Source organism: Equus caballus, chromosome 4, assembly GCF_041296265.1.
Source record: "Equus caballus isolate H_3958 breed thoroughbred chromosome 4, TB-T2T, whole genome shotgun sequence".
Classification (NCBI taxonomy): Eukaryota; Metazoa; Chordata; class Mammalia; order Perissodactyla; family Equidae; genus Equus; species Equus caballus.
The window spans coordinates 83,583,166-83,602,088 of NC_091687.1; the positions used below are offsets into that span (position 1 = coordinate 83,583,166).

General features: G+C 37.5%; 1 protein-coding gene across 2 annotated transcripts in view; it reads right to left on the reverse strand.

Annotated features, from left to right (window-relative positions):
- Positions 1–1,798: 1,798 nt before the first annotated feature.
- The window catches only part of NDUFA5 (NADH:ubiquinone oxidoreductase subunit A5), a 35,070-nt gene continuing 17,945 nt past the window's right edge, over positions 1,799–18,923 (reverse strand). Inside the window, exons 2-6 of one of the 2 annotated variants that reach the window (XM_070264287.1) lie at positions 16,815–16,990; positions 16,473–16,517; positions 12,280–12,396; positions 5,549–5,614; positions 1,799–2,749 (exon numbers count right to left, since the gene is read on the reverse strand). In XM_070264287.1, coding sequence (XP_070120388.1) covers positions 2,648–2,749; positions 5,549–5,614; positions 12,280–12,396; positions 16,473–16,517; positions 16,815–16,835 — 351 coding nt within the window. In that variant the 5' untranslated portion in view covers positions 16,836–16,990 and the 3' untranslated portion in view covers positions 1,799–2,647. Of the gene's footprint in view, positions 2,750–5,548; positions 5,615–12,279; positions 12,397–16,472; positions 16,518–16,814; positions 16,991–18,923 lie in introns of those variants that run through there. The other variant, NM_001309295.1, reaches the window with a different exon arrangement.

The following is an 18,923-nucleotide window of genomic DNA, read 5'->3' on the forward strand; positions in this document are numbered from 1 at the left end:
AAAAAAAGTTGAATTAGCTTCACTTTTCTAACTGCACTTTAGGATTAGAAAAGGAAATAAGACAAAGATACGGTCCTTCCATCCCCCAATTCTGAGGGAAAGGTGGGGGTGGAATAATGGAGAATGAAAGGACACAATGAGACCTGAGGCTTGGTGGAACAAGATGGCTGCCACTGCGGGCATCATATTCTTTCTATTCAGATGAGACTACTTCTTCTGCCCAGGACAGTCAGGGTTTATACCTATTATCCTTATGAAATTATTACTACTTCCTTTCACTCTCAGAATCATTATAAGTTGAATGAAAAATGATATGGTTACTAGACATAAGCCATTTTCATCCCAAAGGAAAGAATACCCATATATTTGAATATTCTGCACTCAGTCCACAGATAGAAGGGGGGCATCAACTTTGTTGCCATTTTCTTCTTTGTTTGCAAAGCTCAAATTGATTAGCTTCTTTTGCTTTTGAAGTGACTGGAATAGGTGATTAACCTGAATGAAACATATGAAGAGCCCAGGGAGAACTGAAATGAGCCCTTCTGTAAATTACTCAAATTAGTCTAGAAGCCACTCAGCAACACTGAAGAATCATCTGCAAAGTGATCAGGGAAGCTTAATCTGGAAATTTATAGGAAGCAACTGAACAACATTTGAAGAAGTAAAAACAATCAGCTGTATGGTTGTAGGGGCAGCTGGAATAGCAGTTAGTAAACGTAAAAAGAATGATGGACCACACCACAATGCTTTCAGACACCTACCCCATTAACATTACCTGTCTGTGATCCATATGAGGATTTTTGCACAAAACGAAATCCAATTTACTACTTCTGTTCACATTTGTTCTTTGTAAGTACTTTGACACAAAAAGTCAAGAAAGCAGGATCTAGCTTCTTTTGGTGCAGCCCATACAGTGTAGGCAGGAGTGATAGCACCCCAAGTATATTCAGAAAGAATAAAATTAGAGGCATGAGCTCTGGGGCAAGACTGTCTAGGTTCAAAAGGTAGCTCCACATCTTACTGCCTATGTGGTCTTGGGTGTGTTATCACATCCTCACTTTGCCTCAGTTTCCCCAGCGTCAACATGCTGCACAATTTCAGAGGAACACTAATATCACTGGATTCTGGTTTCCTTATCTGGAAAATGAAATAATTTGCAGGATCTCACTCTTAAGAGTTGCAGTGCACATTTAATGAGTGAAATTGGTCAGGTACTTAGAACAGTGACTGACAAATACTAACAACCGTTAGCTATTGTCATTATATTATTACCATGACTACTACTATTCTACAACTAGTATTTCTAATACAAACATCAATAAGGTCCCCTTTAATTAACAGCCACATGACTTCTTTTGGTGAAATATGTAAGACGCCGAAGAATCTGGGAGAAAGTGGGGCTGAAAGTATGACAAAGGCACATCAAGACATCTTTCTGTTTTTATGTGCCCAAAGGACCTGAAAACATGGTTAGTTAGAAAAATAGCTTGAAAGCATCTATGCAAACATGCTTTAGGATCATATATTTTGACCTCAATAAATTTAACGTATTATATATTAAAGCAAATGTTTAGAACTGAACTGGCAATGATAAATCATAAATTCAACTTCTTTTATAGAGAAGGAAACGGGCCATTCTGAGAGATTGACAACTTGTCTCCAATTAGTCTCTGAGTCTGTGATGGCACTAGAACCATGAGAATGAGAACCCCTAGACTTCTGACTCTCCCTCTAATGCTTTTCCCATTTCCCCCATAGAAGCTTTCTCTTTCAGTTTGACTGCTAAAAAGTAACTCAATCCACTTCAACTTAACATTTATTTAGCATTCAATTTACAGCTCTATAGGGGGAGAAATATATTGGAAAAGGAAAAATACAGCATTTTTTCTTATTCTGAAAATTCTGATTCTGCTTGGTTACAAGAGATAGCAAAACACACACACACATGCTCCCATACACACACACAACACCAAAAGTGCTATCTTTGAAGATGAGAAATATCAAACATGAATATTTAGAAATGATAGGCGGGCCAGCCCCATGGCCTAGTGGTTAAGTTCAGCCTGCTCCACTTCGGCGGCCTGGATTCAGTTGCTGGGCGTGGACCTACACCACTCATTGGTGGCCATGCTGTGGCAGCGACCCACATACAACATAGAGGAATACTGGTACAGATGTTAGCTCAGGGTGAGTGAATTCTAATTTGATGGTTTTTACTATTTCACTTCAAACAGTAACCTATAAATTTGTATAAACAAGAATAATAATTAAGTACCTTTTCTGCTTTTTTCAGAATAAAAAATTAAATTATGTGCTGAAGATACTACTAAAAATACTTCACCTTTTGAACATGGCCTCTGTACTGAAAATCAATAGCATTTTTTTCCGACTAACTTTCAAATCTTCCCATAACCTCTCTGTTTAAAAAAATATCATCTTTGAAATAATTTGAATGAATGCTTTATAAATCAAAAAGTGATTCGCAAGGCCCTATTACCATATTCATCAATTTGAACATGTCTCTTAAATATGTTCTGTATGAATTTTCTTGATGATATAAGATGTCAATAATATTGAAACATTCTTAATAGAATGGAACATTTAATTACATCAGTTTCCCATCATCATACAAGGCATTTATTACGGGTTATATTGGCCATTTCCACTGGTTAGCAGGAGGCTCTTCCACTAAAGGCTCCCATGGTTTCCACTGGATCATTTTTCTCGCCAGGCTTAGTTCATTTTCAGCCTGTTAATAAAATTTTTTAAAAAGATCATTTGATTATATTGTTTAATAGATATTTATCATAGCTAAAAAGTGAAATATAACTATTACAGCTACTACTTTCATATTAATAGCTGATAATAGGCTGTTCCACTATCAAATGCTGAACATTATTAAATTACCTTAATTCTCATAGCTACACAATCATCATGAGTAAGAAAGGATGGCTTTTGATTTCTTCTATTTGATTAAAATTTGCTACTAGAGTGTTCAAAAGTTTAGGTGATGAATTTTCAATCATAATTGTCTGTTTCACCGTTAGACTATAAATTCATGTCTCTTAATCTATGCCAATGACTTTCAAATTTTATTTTATCATGGCCCTTAGTAAAAAGAATACATTTTACTAAAGGATTCACAGTACACATATATAAGCAAAACAAAGCTAAAAATATCATTATCTTTACTAGCTGTAATACATTCTATTTTCTATTCTACTTTTTAAAAAATGCTAGTCACAACCGATCTAACTGATTTCATGACCTATAATCACTTGAGACCTATAAATTTGTAAAACAGTGATCTACAGAATGTAAGAGAATACAATGGTGCACAAAAAATATTTACTATTGAATTACTTTCCTTAATCAGATTATGTAATCTTTAATTTTTCCTTTCAAACACAATTTATAACATATTTAGCAAATATATTTTAGGTATCTTTTTATTTCACACTTTTTCTACAACAAAAGGACCTATGACAACTCTGGCTAACTTAGAAGAACACTGTTGAACACTTAGCAGGACATCAGAGAAAAAATTCAAACAGAATAAGTGCTTAGACTCTATCAGAGCCTATAATTCTATAGTTAAAAGGCAATGTCTCATTTATGTCAGTGGCCCAGAACAGCCAATCTATGTTGAGCAGCAACAGTCTAAAATGTATACAATGAGTTAAAGAGTAGATTAATGGAAATCTAGGGGCAGAGTTATTTACTAATGCTGAAATGAGAAAACAGTATAAATGCTGATTAAAAATATCCCTTAGAATGGCTGTTTCCCTGACTACCCTTTGGCCTGGGTCTCTTGAACACTCATGCTTTCGCTATGCCCCCAAGGTACTGTACAGTGTTGAGAGGGTGCCGGGACCTGAACATCATTGAAGTCAGCCCTATTTCAAGGAGCTGGACCCAGCTACACATGGCTCCTGTTGCCAACACCCTCCCTCTTCTCTGGCTTCTAACACTATCCTTTCCTCATTCTTCTCATATTATCCCTCCAGAAATGGGCTGTTCAATATGGCTGTCACTACCTACATGTGACTACTGAGTGAGCGCTTGAAATGCAGCTAGTTCAAATTCAGATGTGCTGCAAGCATAAAATACAGACCATATTTTAAAGACTTAGTATAAAAAAAGAATGTGAAATATCTAAATTTTTTTTACATTGATATGTTTCAGTGATAATATTTTAGATATACTATATTAAATAAAACATTATTAAAATTAATTTAACCTTAATATTGCCCATGAAAATGTGGAGAACTGCACAACTAGCTTAAAAATACTTAACGTACCCTAAGATTATAATTGTATGATAGATAACGGTATCAACTAAACTAAAGTCATGATCAAAGTGAAATCAGGGAGAAAAGAAAGAGGAACAAGAAGTTTGCAGCAAGTTCCCATAACACTACATCAACCCAGCAAATGAATAGAAAAGCCAGAAAAACAGGCCCTTGAATGACTGAAACAGTTCACATTCACAGAAAGCTGTTGGAATACCCTCTTCCTCTTTTAATAGAGGCATCTAACAATTCTTTTGAATTTGTAACATCATGTCTGTTGGTGACATACCTCCCTAATCTCCAATATTACCCAATATCTCCTTTTATTTGTCCATTGATAAAAGACAACAAACTTAAGAATGGTGACATTTTTAAATACAAAAAACTGTAAAAATTAAATGAAACAGAATTGAGTATTTATCAGACCCCTATGAAGGGAAGACATTCTAAATCTATAATTTGGGGGGGGTATCTCAGGGGAAGGGTGCTACATATGAGAGAAAACATTCAATTGAAGACAAAAGACAAAGAACAGATTAAAAAGAAATGTACAGACAACATGGGCAAAAGTTGAAGGTTAATCTCTCTTTTATTTTAAAAAGCACTCAAAGAAATATATAAGAAAAACACTAAAAACAAATGATAGAGTGAAATATTAATGATATAATTTATAAAACAGGAAATACAAAAACATTTTAAAAGTTTAATCTTACTAGTAATTGGGGAAAAAATACACAACTAGTTTTAAAAAAGGCATCATTTCCCCTGATTTAATTAAAAATCGCAGCATTCTTACCAGCATAGATGTGTTAATCCAATGGTCAAAAATAAAAATAAAAGTCTATTTTAATTTTATGAGTCAAAAGACCTGTATTTTTCCATACAAAAATATACTACACCTTTAAAACTTAAAAGCATTTGCATCTAAAAAGATGAAATTATTCAAATAACAGTAATATTGTGTTACTAATTTAAACTAAGGTAAGTTAACAAGAACTGATTAATTCAAAGAGTTATCAAACTCCAAACTTCCAACAGCAGTCTCATAAATTCAAGTTACAACCAATGATAAATATTTAACTTTCACACCCATGTTAGAAGTATTTCCTATATGTGATTAGTCTTATATTTGATGGGTTGATATAAATAAAGAAATTCCATTTTCCTCTCTTTCTAGAATGTCAGTTTTGTGCCTCTATACATTGTGCCTCTGAACACTTAAACCCAAATATCTAAACATTCAGCTTTTTCTTTACCTGAAGAATCACCTCTTCTATTTGGCCACCTTGAAGTTGGTCTTCTAATTTTTTAACATCTGGTTCCTATAATTTAAGGAAATAAAGAAAGAAATATTTATATGAAGGAGCATAATATCTGAATGTTTCAATCACATATTTTAAAAACTCATATAAAAAAGCACTTAAAATAACAAACATAATTTTTCTTTTATCATACCCTTACTAATTTTCACCAAATATTTGGTGGAAACTCATTTCATCTCTCTACTATTTTATTGCTTTTCTATCTTGATATTAAAAAGCGTTAAATGCTTACTGACATGCTTATTAAGGGTAAGAAATATAATGCATAATTCAGTCTTTCTAAAATACAGGTTTTAAAATATCACTTTATTTTCTTAGTATTTCCTGTATTTCCTCTGAGAGCATTAGCATTAAAAATAAATCCTAACCCATGACCCAGAATTCCACTCCTAGGTATATACCAAACAGAAATTCATAATACATTGAGCAAATGACATGTTCAAGAATGCTCACGGCACAAATTATAGTCCCAAACTAGAAACAATCCAAATGACTATATACAATAGAATGAATTATAGTATTTGGATATAGTAGAATACTATATAGCAACGAGAATGAACAAACTACAACCTACATTGAATAACACAGATGATTTTCTCAAACATAATATTAAGCAAAAGAAATCAGACACAAAAGAATACATACAATGATTCCATTTATAAAAAGTTCAAAGCAGGCAAAATGATTCTGTGGTGTTACAGGTCAGAGACTAGTTATCCTCAGGAAGGTAGTAACTCGGGGGAGAACAAGAGATGATTTTGGCATTCTGGAAATGTCTTCTTGTTTGATTTGATGTTAAAATGGGTGTAATTACTTTGTGAAAATTCGTCAAGCTTTACACTTATGACTTCTGCACATTTCTTTATATACATAATTCTTCAATAAAAGGGGTTTTAAAAAGAAACCCTGGGCCTGCCCAGTGGTGTAGTGGTTAAGCTTGTGTGCTCCACTTCGGCGGTCCAGGGTTCACAGGTTCAGATCCTGGGCATGGACCTACACACTGCTCATCAAGCCATGCTGTGGCTTCATCCCACATACAAAATAGAGGAAGACTGCCACAGATGTTAGCTCAGTGACAATCTTCCTCAAGCAAAAAGAGAAAGATTGGCAACATGTATCAGCTCAGGGCCAATCTTCCTCACCCAAAAAAGAAAAAAAGAAACGCTAATATAGCACTTAAAACATTCAAAGACATGTATTTATGTTCTAGTAAACTGAGCTTTTTGAGAGCCAGAAACCATGTCCTATACATACACATGCATATGTAAATAAAGTGTAAATTGAGTGGTTTTTTTGGCCCGTAAATGGAATGAAAAGAGGAAAGAAAACACCAAAGATACTGGGGCTGGCCCCGTGCCAAGTGGTTAAGTTGGTATGCTCTGCTTCGGCAGCCCAGGGTTTCGCCAGTTTGGATCCTGGGTGCAAACATGGCACCACTCATCAGGCCATGCTTAAGTGCCGTCCCACATAGCACATAGAGGCACTCACAACTAGAATATACACCTAGGTACTGGGGGGTTTTGGGGAGAAGAGGAAAAAAGAGAAGACTGGCAACAGATGTTAGCTAAGGTGCCAATCTTAAAAAAAAAAAAAAAAGATATTTTCTATAGCAACTGGCATGTTCCTGCCTCAGGGCATCTGCTAGCTGATCCAGCATATCTGTATGGCTTGTTCCTTCACTTCCATCCAAGTCTTCGCTCATATATTATCTTCTCAATGAGGACCAGTCTGAGGACCACACAATTCATACTGTCGTAGGTTGAATAATGTCCCACAAGATGTACATCAACTAATCCCTAGAACCTATGAACGTTACCTTATAAGGCAAATACGTTGCAGACATGATTAAGTTAAGAATCTTGAGAAGGGGAGATTATCCTAGATTATCCAAGTGGGCCCTAAATACAATTACAGCTGTCCTTATAAGACAGAGGCAGAGGGAAATCACACATAGAAGACAAAGTAATGTGACCACAGAGGCAGAGACTGGAGTGATGTGGTCACAAGCCAAGGAATGCCAAAAGCCATCAGAGCTGGGAGAGGCAAGGAACAGATTCTACTCTAGAGCCTCCAAAGGGCTCGCAGCCCTGCTGACACCTTGATTTGGGCCCCTGATACTGGTTTAGACTTCTGGCTTCCAGGAATGTAAGAGAATAAATTTCTATTATTTTAAGCCACCAAGTTTGCGATAATTTGTCACAGCAGCTACAGGAAATTAATACAAATTGTAACATCCCTCATCACCCTGGTACACATCATTTCTCCTTTTTATTTTCCTTCACTGCACTTACTATCTTCTCACATACAGGCATACCTCAGAGATACTGAGGATTCCATTCCAGACCACCACAATAAAGTGAATATTGCAGTAAAATTACCCAAATTTTTTGGCTTCCCAGTACATATAAAAGTTACCGTACTGTAGTCTATTAAGTGCAATAACATTATGTATAAAAAAACAAGGTACATACTTTAATTTAAAAATATACTATTGCTAAAAAATGTTACTCATCATCTGAGCCTTCAGCGAGTCACAATCTTTTTGCTGGTGAGGGTCTCACCTCTATGTTGATGGCTGTGGACTGATTAGGGTGGAGGCTGCTGAACGTCAGGGTGGCTCTGGCAAGTTCTCAAAATAAGACAACAATGAAGTTTGCCACATCGATTGACTCTCCATCTCACAATTTCTCTGTAGCATGCAATGCTGTTTGATAGCATTTTACCCACAGTAGAACTTCTTTCAAAATTGGAGTCAGTCCTCTCAAACCCTGCCGCTGCTCTATCAATTAAGTTTATGTAATTTTCTAAATCCTTTGTCATTTCAACAATCTTTATAGCATCTTCACCAGGAGTAGTTTCCATCTCAAGAAACCACTCTCTTTGCTCCTCCATAAGAAGCAACGTTAGGGGCTGGCCCCGTGGCCGAGTGGTTAAGTTCACGCGCTCCGCCGCAGGCGGCCCAGTGTTTCGTTGGTTCGAATCCTGGGCGCGGACATGGCACTGCTCGTCAGACCACGCTGAGGCAGCGTCCCACATGCCACAACTAGAAGAACCCACAACGAAGAATACACAACTATGTACCGGGGGGCTTTGGGGAGAAAAAGGAAAAAATAAAATCTTTAAAAAAAAAAAAAAAAAAAAAGAAGCAACGTTAAAGTTTTAGCATGAGACTGCAGCTCTCTCACGTCTTCAAGTTCCACTTTTAACGCTAGTTCTCTTGCTATTTCCACCACATCTACAGTTACTTCCTCCACTGAAGGCTTGAAGCCCTCAAAGTCACTCACGAGGGCTGGGATCCACTTCTTCCAAACTCCTGTTAATGTTGATATTTTGATCTCTTCACGTGAATCATGTATGTTCTTAATGGCATCTAGAATGGTGAATCCTTTTCATACAGTTTTCAATTTACTTTGCCCAGATTCATCAGAGGAATCACTACCTCTGGCAGTACAGACTTAAAAAATGAATTTCTTAAATAAGGCTTGAAAGTCAAAATTAATCCTTGATCCATATGCTGCAGAATGGATGTTGGGTTAGCAGGCATGAAAACAACATTAATCTTCTTGTACATCTCCATCAGGGCCCTTGGATGACCAGGTACATTGACAGTGAGCAGGAATAGTTCGAAAGGAATCTTTCTTCTGAGCAGTAGATCTCAACAGTGGGTTTAAAATATTTAGTAAATATTTTACTAATCACGTTGTAAACAGATGTGCTGTCACCTAGGCTTTGTTGTTACATTTCTAGAGCACAGGCAGAGTAGCTTTAGCATAATTCTTAAGGGCCCCAGGATTTTCAGAATGATAAATGAGCACTGGCTTCAACTTAAACTCACCAGCTGCACTGGCCCCTAACAAGAATCAGCCTGTCCCTTGAAGCTTTGAAGCCAGGCACTGACTTCTCCTCTTTAGCTAGGAAAGTCCTAGATGACATCTTCTTCCAATAGAAGGCAGTTTTGTCTACACTGAATATCTGCTATTTAGTGTGGTCACCTTCATTAACCATCTTTGCTACATCTTCCGGATAACTTGCTGCAGCTTCTACATTAGCAGTTGCTGCTTTACTTTGCACTTTTGTTATGAAGACAGTTTCTTTCTTTAAACCTCAGGAACCAAGCTCTGATAGCTTCAAACTCTTCTTTTGCAGCTTCCTCCTCTCTCAGCCTTCACAGAATTGAAGAGGATTAGGCTTTGGCTTAAGAGAATGTTGTGGTTGGTTTGATCTTCCATCCAGATCATTAAAACTTTCTCCATATCAGCAATAAGGCTGTTTCGCTTTCTAAGCATTTGTTGTGTTCACAAGTAGCACTTTTACCTTTCTTTAAGAACTTTTCCTTTGTATTCACAACTTGGCTAACAGTTTGGGACAAGAGGCCCAGCTTTTGGGCTATCTCGGCTTTCAACATGCCTTCCTCACTAAGCTTAATCATTTCTAGCTTTTGATTTAAAGTGAGAGATGTCCGACTCTTCCTTTCAGTTGAACACATGGAGGCCATTGTAGGATTATTAATTGGTCTAATTTTAATATTGTTGCATCTCAGGGAATAGAGAGGCCTGAGGAGGAGACGGGGGAATGGCCGGTCGGTGGACCAGTCAGAACACATACAAGATTTATCAATTAAGTTTACCATTTTATGTGGGTGTGGTCTGTGGCACTCCAAAACAATTACAACAGTAACATCAAAGATCACTGATCACAGATCATCAAAACAAATATAATAATAATGAAAAAGTTTGACATACTGCAAGAATTACCAAAACATGACACAAAGACATGAAGTGAGCAAAAACTGTTGGAAAAAAACAAAATCATGCAGATAAAGGTAACTATGTGAGTTTCACACAACCAGCCCTGCGTAAATCCTTAAACTCAACCTTTCAGAAACACTCAACAGGAAATTATAGTAAGGTTTTTAAAAGGGAAGATACCATCATCAGATTTATGTATTTAAAAAAATCACTCTATTGGCAGTGTGGGATATATAATGAAGTATGATGGAATTATACACAGACCAATTACTTCTAAGGCAATTGAAACAGCCCAGGTCAGAGAAAAGGATTTTAGAACTAATAAATGAAAGTAATGGCAGTGAACTATTCTTTGGTTGATATTGGCTAGTAGAGAAAAGACAGAAATAGGGCAAAAGTAAAGGAAATTATAAGGATACAGTTTTCTTTTTCTTTTAAGATAGGAACAAGCTAAATACATTTTTGAGGCTATCTGAAGTTGATAATAAAATGGGAGGCTAAAAAGAGAAAACAGAAAAGCAATGATTAAAGGGGAACGAGCTTACAGAGAAGGAAAGCAGAGAAAGAATCAAAGACTGAGTTGTAGAGATTCACCTATGAAATGAAAAAGGGTAATTCCTTATTCTGCGATGAGAAAAAAATACACGAGCCCATTTTCCTTGAGGAAAACATGAAATCAAAAAAAAAAAGTTTACTTCCCCCTCAGAGACTTTAATCTGTAAATTATTTCCAGAATTGCCAAGCTAAGAATAAAAATTTCAAATCAAACTGCACTGTTTTGCTGTACACCTAAGGAAAAGATAAGAATTCTCTTTGAACTATAGCATTTGGTAATCTAATAAGAAAAATATGTTAGGACCACTTATTGCATGTATGTAAATTATATTTGGAGTTTATGAACATTCCAAATTTATAATTTTTTTTAAATTACATTTAAATTTAAATTACATTTATCCAAATGTAATTTTGGGTAACTACAAAAGTCCACGAAATAACTGGTGGTGTGAGAATTTAACAAGTCAATATAGTTTGGTATAAAAAAATAAGACACAGTCTGCTGTGTGCCTGTCCAGGGCCTTTGATTCAGAAGTTGTAAAACGCTTGTCATAGCCTGCTTGGGCCGTCATAACAAAATACCACAGACTGGGTGGCTTCAACAGCAAAAATTTATGTTCTCACAGTTCTGGAGACTGGACATCCAAGATCAAGGTCTGACAGGATCGCTTTCTGGTCTTTCAGATAGCCACCTTCTCAATGTGTCCTTATAGGGCAGAGAGAGCATGAGCTCTCTGGTGTCTCTTAAAGGACAGCAATCCTACTGGATCAGGGCACCCTTCTTGTGACCTCATTAACCTTAATTACTTCTTCAGAGGTTCCAGCCACACTGGGGAGTTAGGGCTTCAACATACAAATTCTGGGGGGACACAAACGTTCAGTCCATAACGATGCTCAATAACTTGGTCCTCTTCTCTTTGCAACAAAGCACCTTTTACAATAGTGATTTCTGACAGTTTTCTTTAAATACAACACACATTTTTTTGTTTGGTTTGCTTTCTTTCTTCTCTACTCTGAAATTAGAGAAAGATGAAGATTGATGTATCCATAGACAAGTAAAACATCAATAAAGAACTTGATAGGGAAGTAAAAGAAAGCTACACTATTAACTTACGGAAGGGACTTCATCTGATTCTTTCACTCCATTATTTAATAATGCCTCGCACATAGAAAGCACTCAGCAAACATGAATTTGCTTGCTGAATGAAAGTGAGAAAGATGGAAGAAAAGCTTGGAAGGAAGAAGAGAAAGAAGAGAGAAAAGTATGTAGAATAGGCAAAAAAACAAGCAACTGAATTTTTTTGGTTAATGTTGCGTTGGAGACCATAAATCCAAGAAAACGAAATCAAGTCATCTACTTACCGCTTTAACCATCCCCAACTTCTCATTCGTAATCTGTTCTGTATACTTTCTATATGCTGCATTTTTAGGGATTTGCTCAAGAACATCAAGAATCTTCGTGTACAATATTCTTAGCCTCTGAAAAGACAAATTTTACAAATTTCCAGTTTAAAATATTACCAAAGGTTTTATGGAACACTTTAAATAAAGTCTCAGATTTAAAAGAAAAAAAGACTTACATCTGTTTTTTTAAAAGCATTTAACTCTTCCTTGCTGCAATTTCTCTGTGTCTACGCCCTACTCATGCCCTTTACAACTCAGGAAAAGCCTGAGTATAAACATGGAAATTTTTCATATGTTGTGCGTATGACAAAAGTTATATGCAAGTCAAAGATATGATAACAAGTAAAAATAAAACTGCATATTAACCTATGCCTAACAATCTGTTTTGGAAACCAAATCATTTACTAACAATATTTCTCAAATTCTGATTTTCTTTTTCAATTTGTCTCGTGAATTTCTATAGAAATAAAATATATAAGCACAGATTATCAGTATGCTCAAATTTAACTGAATATAGTCCTAATACTTCAGTGCTTATGCTTATGACTGAGTTGGTACCATGTGAATGAAGGCTTCACCAAAGGTCAATAGAAAAAGAAGAGAACCAAGCCACTGCATAACACAGACTGAAGCACATTGAACTTAAAGTTCAGTACAGCAGTGAGTAGTGAAGTCACATGGTCAGAAGTTACGGCAAATCCTAACTCACAACTGTTTAGTAAGTATAATCATAAATATACATATGTGATGAAGAATTTTTTATTATTTCTCTGTATTTAATTTGAAATTTGTTTTAATTGTATAAAATCCATAGGCACTAATACCTAGTTTCATTCATATATATACTCACAATATATATGAATAACCAAACCAACTTTGAGGGCCTCTAAGTATCATTTTTCTCAAAAAGTAGTCTGGATATTTAGACCTTATTTATATCTTTGAATATGATGCTCCATAATAGAGGGTATTTTACTATACTAATGTAGAGCTCGTCAGATAACATATAATACAAATTGTGTGGGATTTTATTGCCTTATTTCTTAATTTTAGCAAAGTGTAAGACAATAGAAAGGTCTGGTAAGAGATCTGGATTCTAAAATAAGGATGTTAATAATATCTGCTTCATAGAGTGTTGTATAGCTTAGAACAGTACCTGGCACACATTAAGGTTCAATAAATGTTAGCATTATTATTCTATAGGAGAAGGAGAGTCACTTCAGTAGATAAGAGAAAGGTTTCTTAAAAAAGCAGCAACGGGGGCCGGCCCATGGCTGAGTGGTTAAGTTCACACACTCTGCTTTGGCCGCCCAGGGTTTTGTGGGTTCAGCTCCGGGGCACAGACCTAGCACCACTAGTCAGAACACGCTGAGGCAGCGTCTCACATAGCAGTGCCAGAAGGACCTACAACCAGAATATACAACTATATACTGGGGGTCTTTGGGGAGAAAGGAAAAAAAAAAAAAAAAGATTGGCAACAGATGTTAGCTCAGGTGCCAATCTTTAAAAGAAAGCAGCATCTGAGATAGACCTGGAGGGACAGTAGTACTTGGACATTTAAAGATGTTGTAAAAAGCAATTTTACACATAGAATACATACAAGGGACTAAATGGCAGAAAATACAGGGAACATAAAGTAATCAGTAGATAGTTGTATTTTCCTTGCACTGTGCTGTCCAATACAGTAGCCAGTAAACAAATATGGCTACTGAGCACCTTAAATGTGGCTAGTCTGAACTGGGATGCATTATAAGTGTAAATACACACTGAATTTAGAAAATTTAGTATGAAAAGACTATAAAATATTAATTTTTTTATATTGATTAGATATTAAAATGGTAATATTTTGGATATGTTAGGTAAAAATAAATATATTATTAACTTTTTCCTTTTTCTTTATCAGAAAGTGACTCCTGGAAAATTTTAGATTATAAACATAGCTTACATTTGCTACTCATATTATATTTTTATTGGACAGCACATGGCTAGAATATAGGACAGAGAGGAAATATTTAGGAGATAAGGTTGGAGAAAAAATGAGTCAGACTGTAAGTGGTTTTGCATGCCAAGTTAAAGCATTTGGGCTTTATTCTGTGGACAATTAAAAGATTTAGGGGAACTGCATGATCAGATCTGTGGTTCAGGAAAATTAACCTGGTAGCAGTGAATTAAAATGATTTGGTGAAGGAGAAACAGGCAGAAAGGCCAGTAACAAGGTTGTTGCAAATCTCTAAACAAGAGCAAGAGTCTAAATAACAGTAGGAAAAGGATAGAGGTCAGACTGGAGAGCTGTTGGAGAAAAGGATCAACAGAACTCGTCACTGGAACAAACATGAAGATACAGGGATAACAAAAGTATCAACTAAGACGTCCAAATTCCCAACCTGGGGAGTAGAAAGACTTTGATACCATCAAGAAAAACAGAATTCACAGTGGATGAAACAGATTTTATAAAGGGAAAACCATGAATTCAGTTTTAGACAATGAGTCAAAAGTCATTATGAACTCATAATGAGTACAAGACATTCACTCAACAAACATTATTCACCGAGCACATACTATGTGTAATCATAGCTCTAGCAGTGAAAAAAGAATTAAAAAATCCCTGCCTTCAGGGAAACCTACATTCTAGTAGAGAGAGACAACAAACAAGATAACTCAGTAGCATATAAGTCTGTTGATAGTGATCTGGAAGGCCACTGTATGGACTCTTTCATTTAGAGTGAAATGGAAAGCCACTGGAGGGTTTTAAGGAAAGGAGGGACATGACTTTACTCACATTTTAGCAGGATGTATCTAGTGTGGTTGAAAAAAGACCAAACTGAGGCAGTGACAAGCAGGGAGAGGCAGTTAGGAAGCAAACACAACTATCCATAGCAGTGAGGATGGTAGCTGAGAACATGGTGGTAGCAGAGGAAGCCATGAGAAGTTAGAATCTGGATATAATTTATAAGCAGAACCCAGAGGGTTTACGGAAGTACCAATGTGGGGTGTGAGAGAAAGGAAGGAATTAAAGGTGATTTCAAGGTTTCTGACCTGAGTGACTAGAAGAATGGAACTGCCATTCCGAGATGAGCAAGCCTGAAGACAAGAGCTGGTTTTAGGGAGAAGATCAGGAAGCCAATTTTGGATTATGTTAAGTTTGGGTTGCCTATCTGACATTCAAGTGGAGATGTCCATTAAGCAATTAAATATATAAGACTTTCATAAACCGAGAGATCAGTGCTTGATACGGAAATCCTAGAGCTATCAGTATACAGGCGGTATTTAAAACCATTAGACTGGGTCCAGACACCAAGAGAGAGCAAATATAAAGAAAGAAAAGGTCCAAGAACTAAGTCCTAGAACTTCAAAATTGGGAAGTGGAGATATGAGGAATACTCAGAAAAGGAGAAGGCAAAAATAGTAGGGGGAAAAACCCATAAGACTGAGGGGTCATGTAGCACAGTAAAGAAGGTGTTTGATGGAGCCAGTGCCAAATGTGTCAAATGCTGCTATTGGGTCAATTAAGAAGAGAAACGTGAGCTGACCATTGGATGTGGCAGCATGGTGACCTTGAAAAGAAAAGAGCAGTTCTGGCCAAGTCTGACTGCAATGCCTTCAAAGGGAAATAAGAGAATGAGGAGACAGTTAAGAACAGGTAACTCTTTTGAGTTATCTATAAAGCAAAGGAGAGAAATGGTGTGAAGGAAGAGAAGGATTGAGGAAGATTTTGGGGGGCTTCTTTAGATGGAAGCATGTCTGAATAGAAAACACCCAAGAGAAGGGGAAAGTGATGACAGAAGGAGGCAATTGCTAGAGCGGTATCTTCGGTATGGAGCCAAGGTTCCTCGGCAGAAAAGGAGAGGCGAGGGTAAAAGGTGGAAAATAAAGATGGCTTTGGGAGGGCACTCACAAAGGTACAAGTGAAGCCACTAGGCTGCCACAGAAAAAGTCCACAAGAAAACTGGTTTAAGAAAGAGATCACGGCCAAAAAAAAAAAAGTGGCACCAGATCAACGAAGCAAACACTACTCTTGTCTCGAGAGCTCACGCTGAGTTGTAATTTTGGGCTTGAAATAATCATATCCGCTTAACCTTTCAACAGACAAGGTCGTAGGGTTCTGTTCTTCCTTGGGAACTCAAGAATAAAGAAAGAAAAGGGGTACATACCTCGTGAGGACTCTCACAGACAGCCAATCCCACAAGGCCAGTGGTCTGTCCAAAAACAAAACACGATCCATGCTGTTGTTGACAATTCCGAGCGTCCCCACGCTACGGAAACGCAAACCCACCCCTCCCCCGGCTAAACCTGGCCTAAACCCAGCTACCGGTCCCCCAGTGCCGCTCGATCGGAGCTTTTTTTTGCCTCTCCGAGCGGAGCCACTAAACTGGTCACCCCTAAAAGTAGAGCAAACGAGTTCCCAGCAAGCACCGCGCCAGCTGCGTCCACCACCCGCAGGCTGACTCTACCCTCCTAGTCTAAATTCCATCGGTGACCTCCAGTACCCTCACCTTCTTCAGCAAGCCCGCCATGACAGCGCCGATAAGCCGAGACCGCGCAGCCCTCTGGGAAACTCGCCCAGGCCCGCTCAATCCACCACCGAGGCCGCCGCTCCGTCACCTTGGAAACAGCTTGGCTCCGCCCCCTCTGGATCGCCACCGGGACGAAGGCTCTGGCCCGCCCTTTCCTAGGAGGAAAATAGGCGTATGCGCAATGAGCACACAAGCGTTTAAGCCGGCGCGCGGGAAAAGGGTTGTGTTAGGTGTCTTACGTCTCGGTTCCTGTCCCTACCACGTTGACGGCTTGCACAAAGGTTGAAGGAAACACTCCAAGCTATCAAAAAACCCCGACATAGTCGCTCTAGGAACCTGCTCTCTGCTTCACCTTTGGCGAATTCCTCAGCCTGCCTTCCGCAGTGTATTGTGTAGCGAAATAAGGGTGGTCATGGAATTATCGTATCATCTAAATCATCTCTTCGCTGCAAAGGCTAATTCTTAGCACAAGGATATCAGTATTCTCGGTCTTACGTGCCAAAGAAGTAATCGGTGAATGCCCATTTCCCATTATAACCCTTTTCCTTTCACTCGCTCGCATCCTCCATTTTCTCAGGTAAAGTGGCACCAGACCATACCACTTTTCCCTACTTACCGCTACAAACATTCATTGAGCACCCACACTATGTGTTAGTTACTGAGACATAATTTGTAAGACAGGATCTCACATCCTGGAATTCACAGAACAATGACGAAGACATGCATTAATAAGTAATTTGGTAAATGTTCTGAAAGATGTTTGCGCCAAATGCAGTGAGAAGAAAAAGTAACGAAAAATTGTGGGTGACTGGAGTTAAGGCGTTCGCTAAAAAGTCAATTGGAAGTAAAGCACAACTAACTGAGAGAACGCATGTACCAAGGAATATATATATATAATAGCAAAAAGCATAACAAACAGTAAAACAACTTACAGAATGGGAGAAGATATTTGCAACTAACATATAAAAGATAAGTTGTACCTAGAATGTATGAAGAACTTCTATAAATCAGTAAGAAAATAACTAATAACCAGAACAGGTCTCCCTGCTTCCATCCTTGCCTGCTTCCAGGGAATATATTAAATGAGTTAATATATGCAAAGCGCCTGGCTCAGTGAATGGGACAGCACTACACAAGTGATGGTTATTAATTTTTTATTTTGCTATTATTATTCTCAAGCCCATAGCTACAATTATCCTTTTAGAAAGTACTCTGCTCCAAATTCTCCCGTGATTTTTCACTTAAGGTGTAAAAGCCAAAGTCCTTACCCCTGCCTACAAGGCCCTGCAGGAGATTGACCCTCTGCTCCTCACTTCTCAGACCTAACCTCCTATTCCCCTCTTCCTGCTCAGGTAGCTGCTCTTCTAACCTTTTTCTTCTTGGAAAATCCTTCCAGCAGATGGGCACATGGCTCACTCTTTCACCTCTTTCAAGTCTTTGTGCAAGACATGTACCTTCTCAACGTGGCCTGTCCTGGCCATGAGATTTAAAATTGCAAATCACCACAAAGACACTCCTTACCCTCTTCTCTGCTTCAGTTTTCTTCATAGCCCATATCACCCTCTGATATGCTATCTAGTTATCTTACTTATATTGTTTTTGTGTATCATACTTTCTAGAATATAAGCCATAGGTGGATGGAAATGTTTTCCTTCCTACCACATCTCAAGTGCCTAAAATAGTACTTGGTAAATAATAGGTGGTCAAAAAATACATTTTCGGTGAATACAACAGAAAAATAGGCAAAAAAATGAATAGGCAATTGACAGGAAAGGAAACAGGAATGTCAATAAACATGAAAAGGACTCAACCTCCCTAATAATCAAGGAAATGCAAAATAATTATAATTTTACTGCCATCTTATGGACAACAATTAAGGACTGACAATACCAAGTGTTAGCAAGGATGTGGAGCCACAGGAACTCTCATATACTGCTGGTGGAAGTGAACTGGTATATTCACTTTGGGGAATAATTTAAAAATAGTTAGTTGAAGATATGCAAAACCTATAACTGAGTGTTATATGTTGAATTGTGCCCCCCCCCCCAAATTCATATGTTGAAGTCCCAACCTCCACTACCTCAGAAT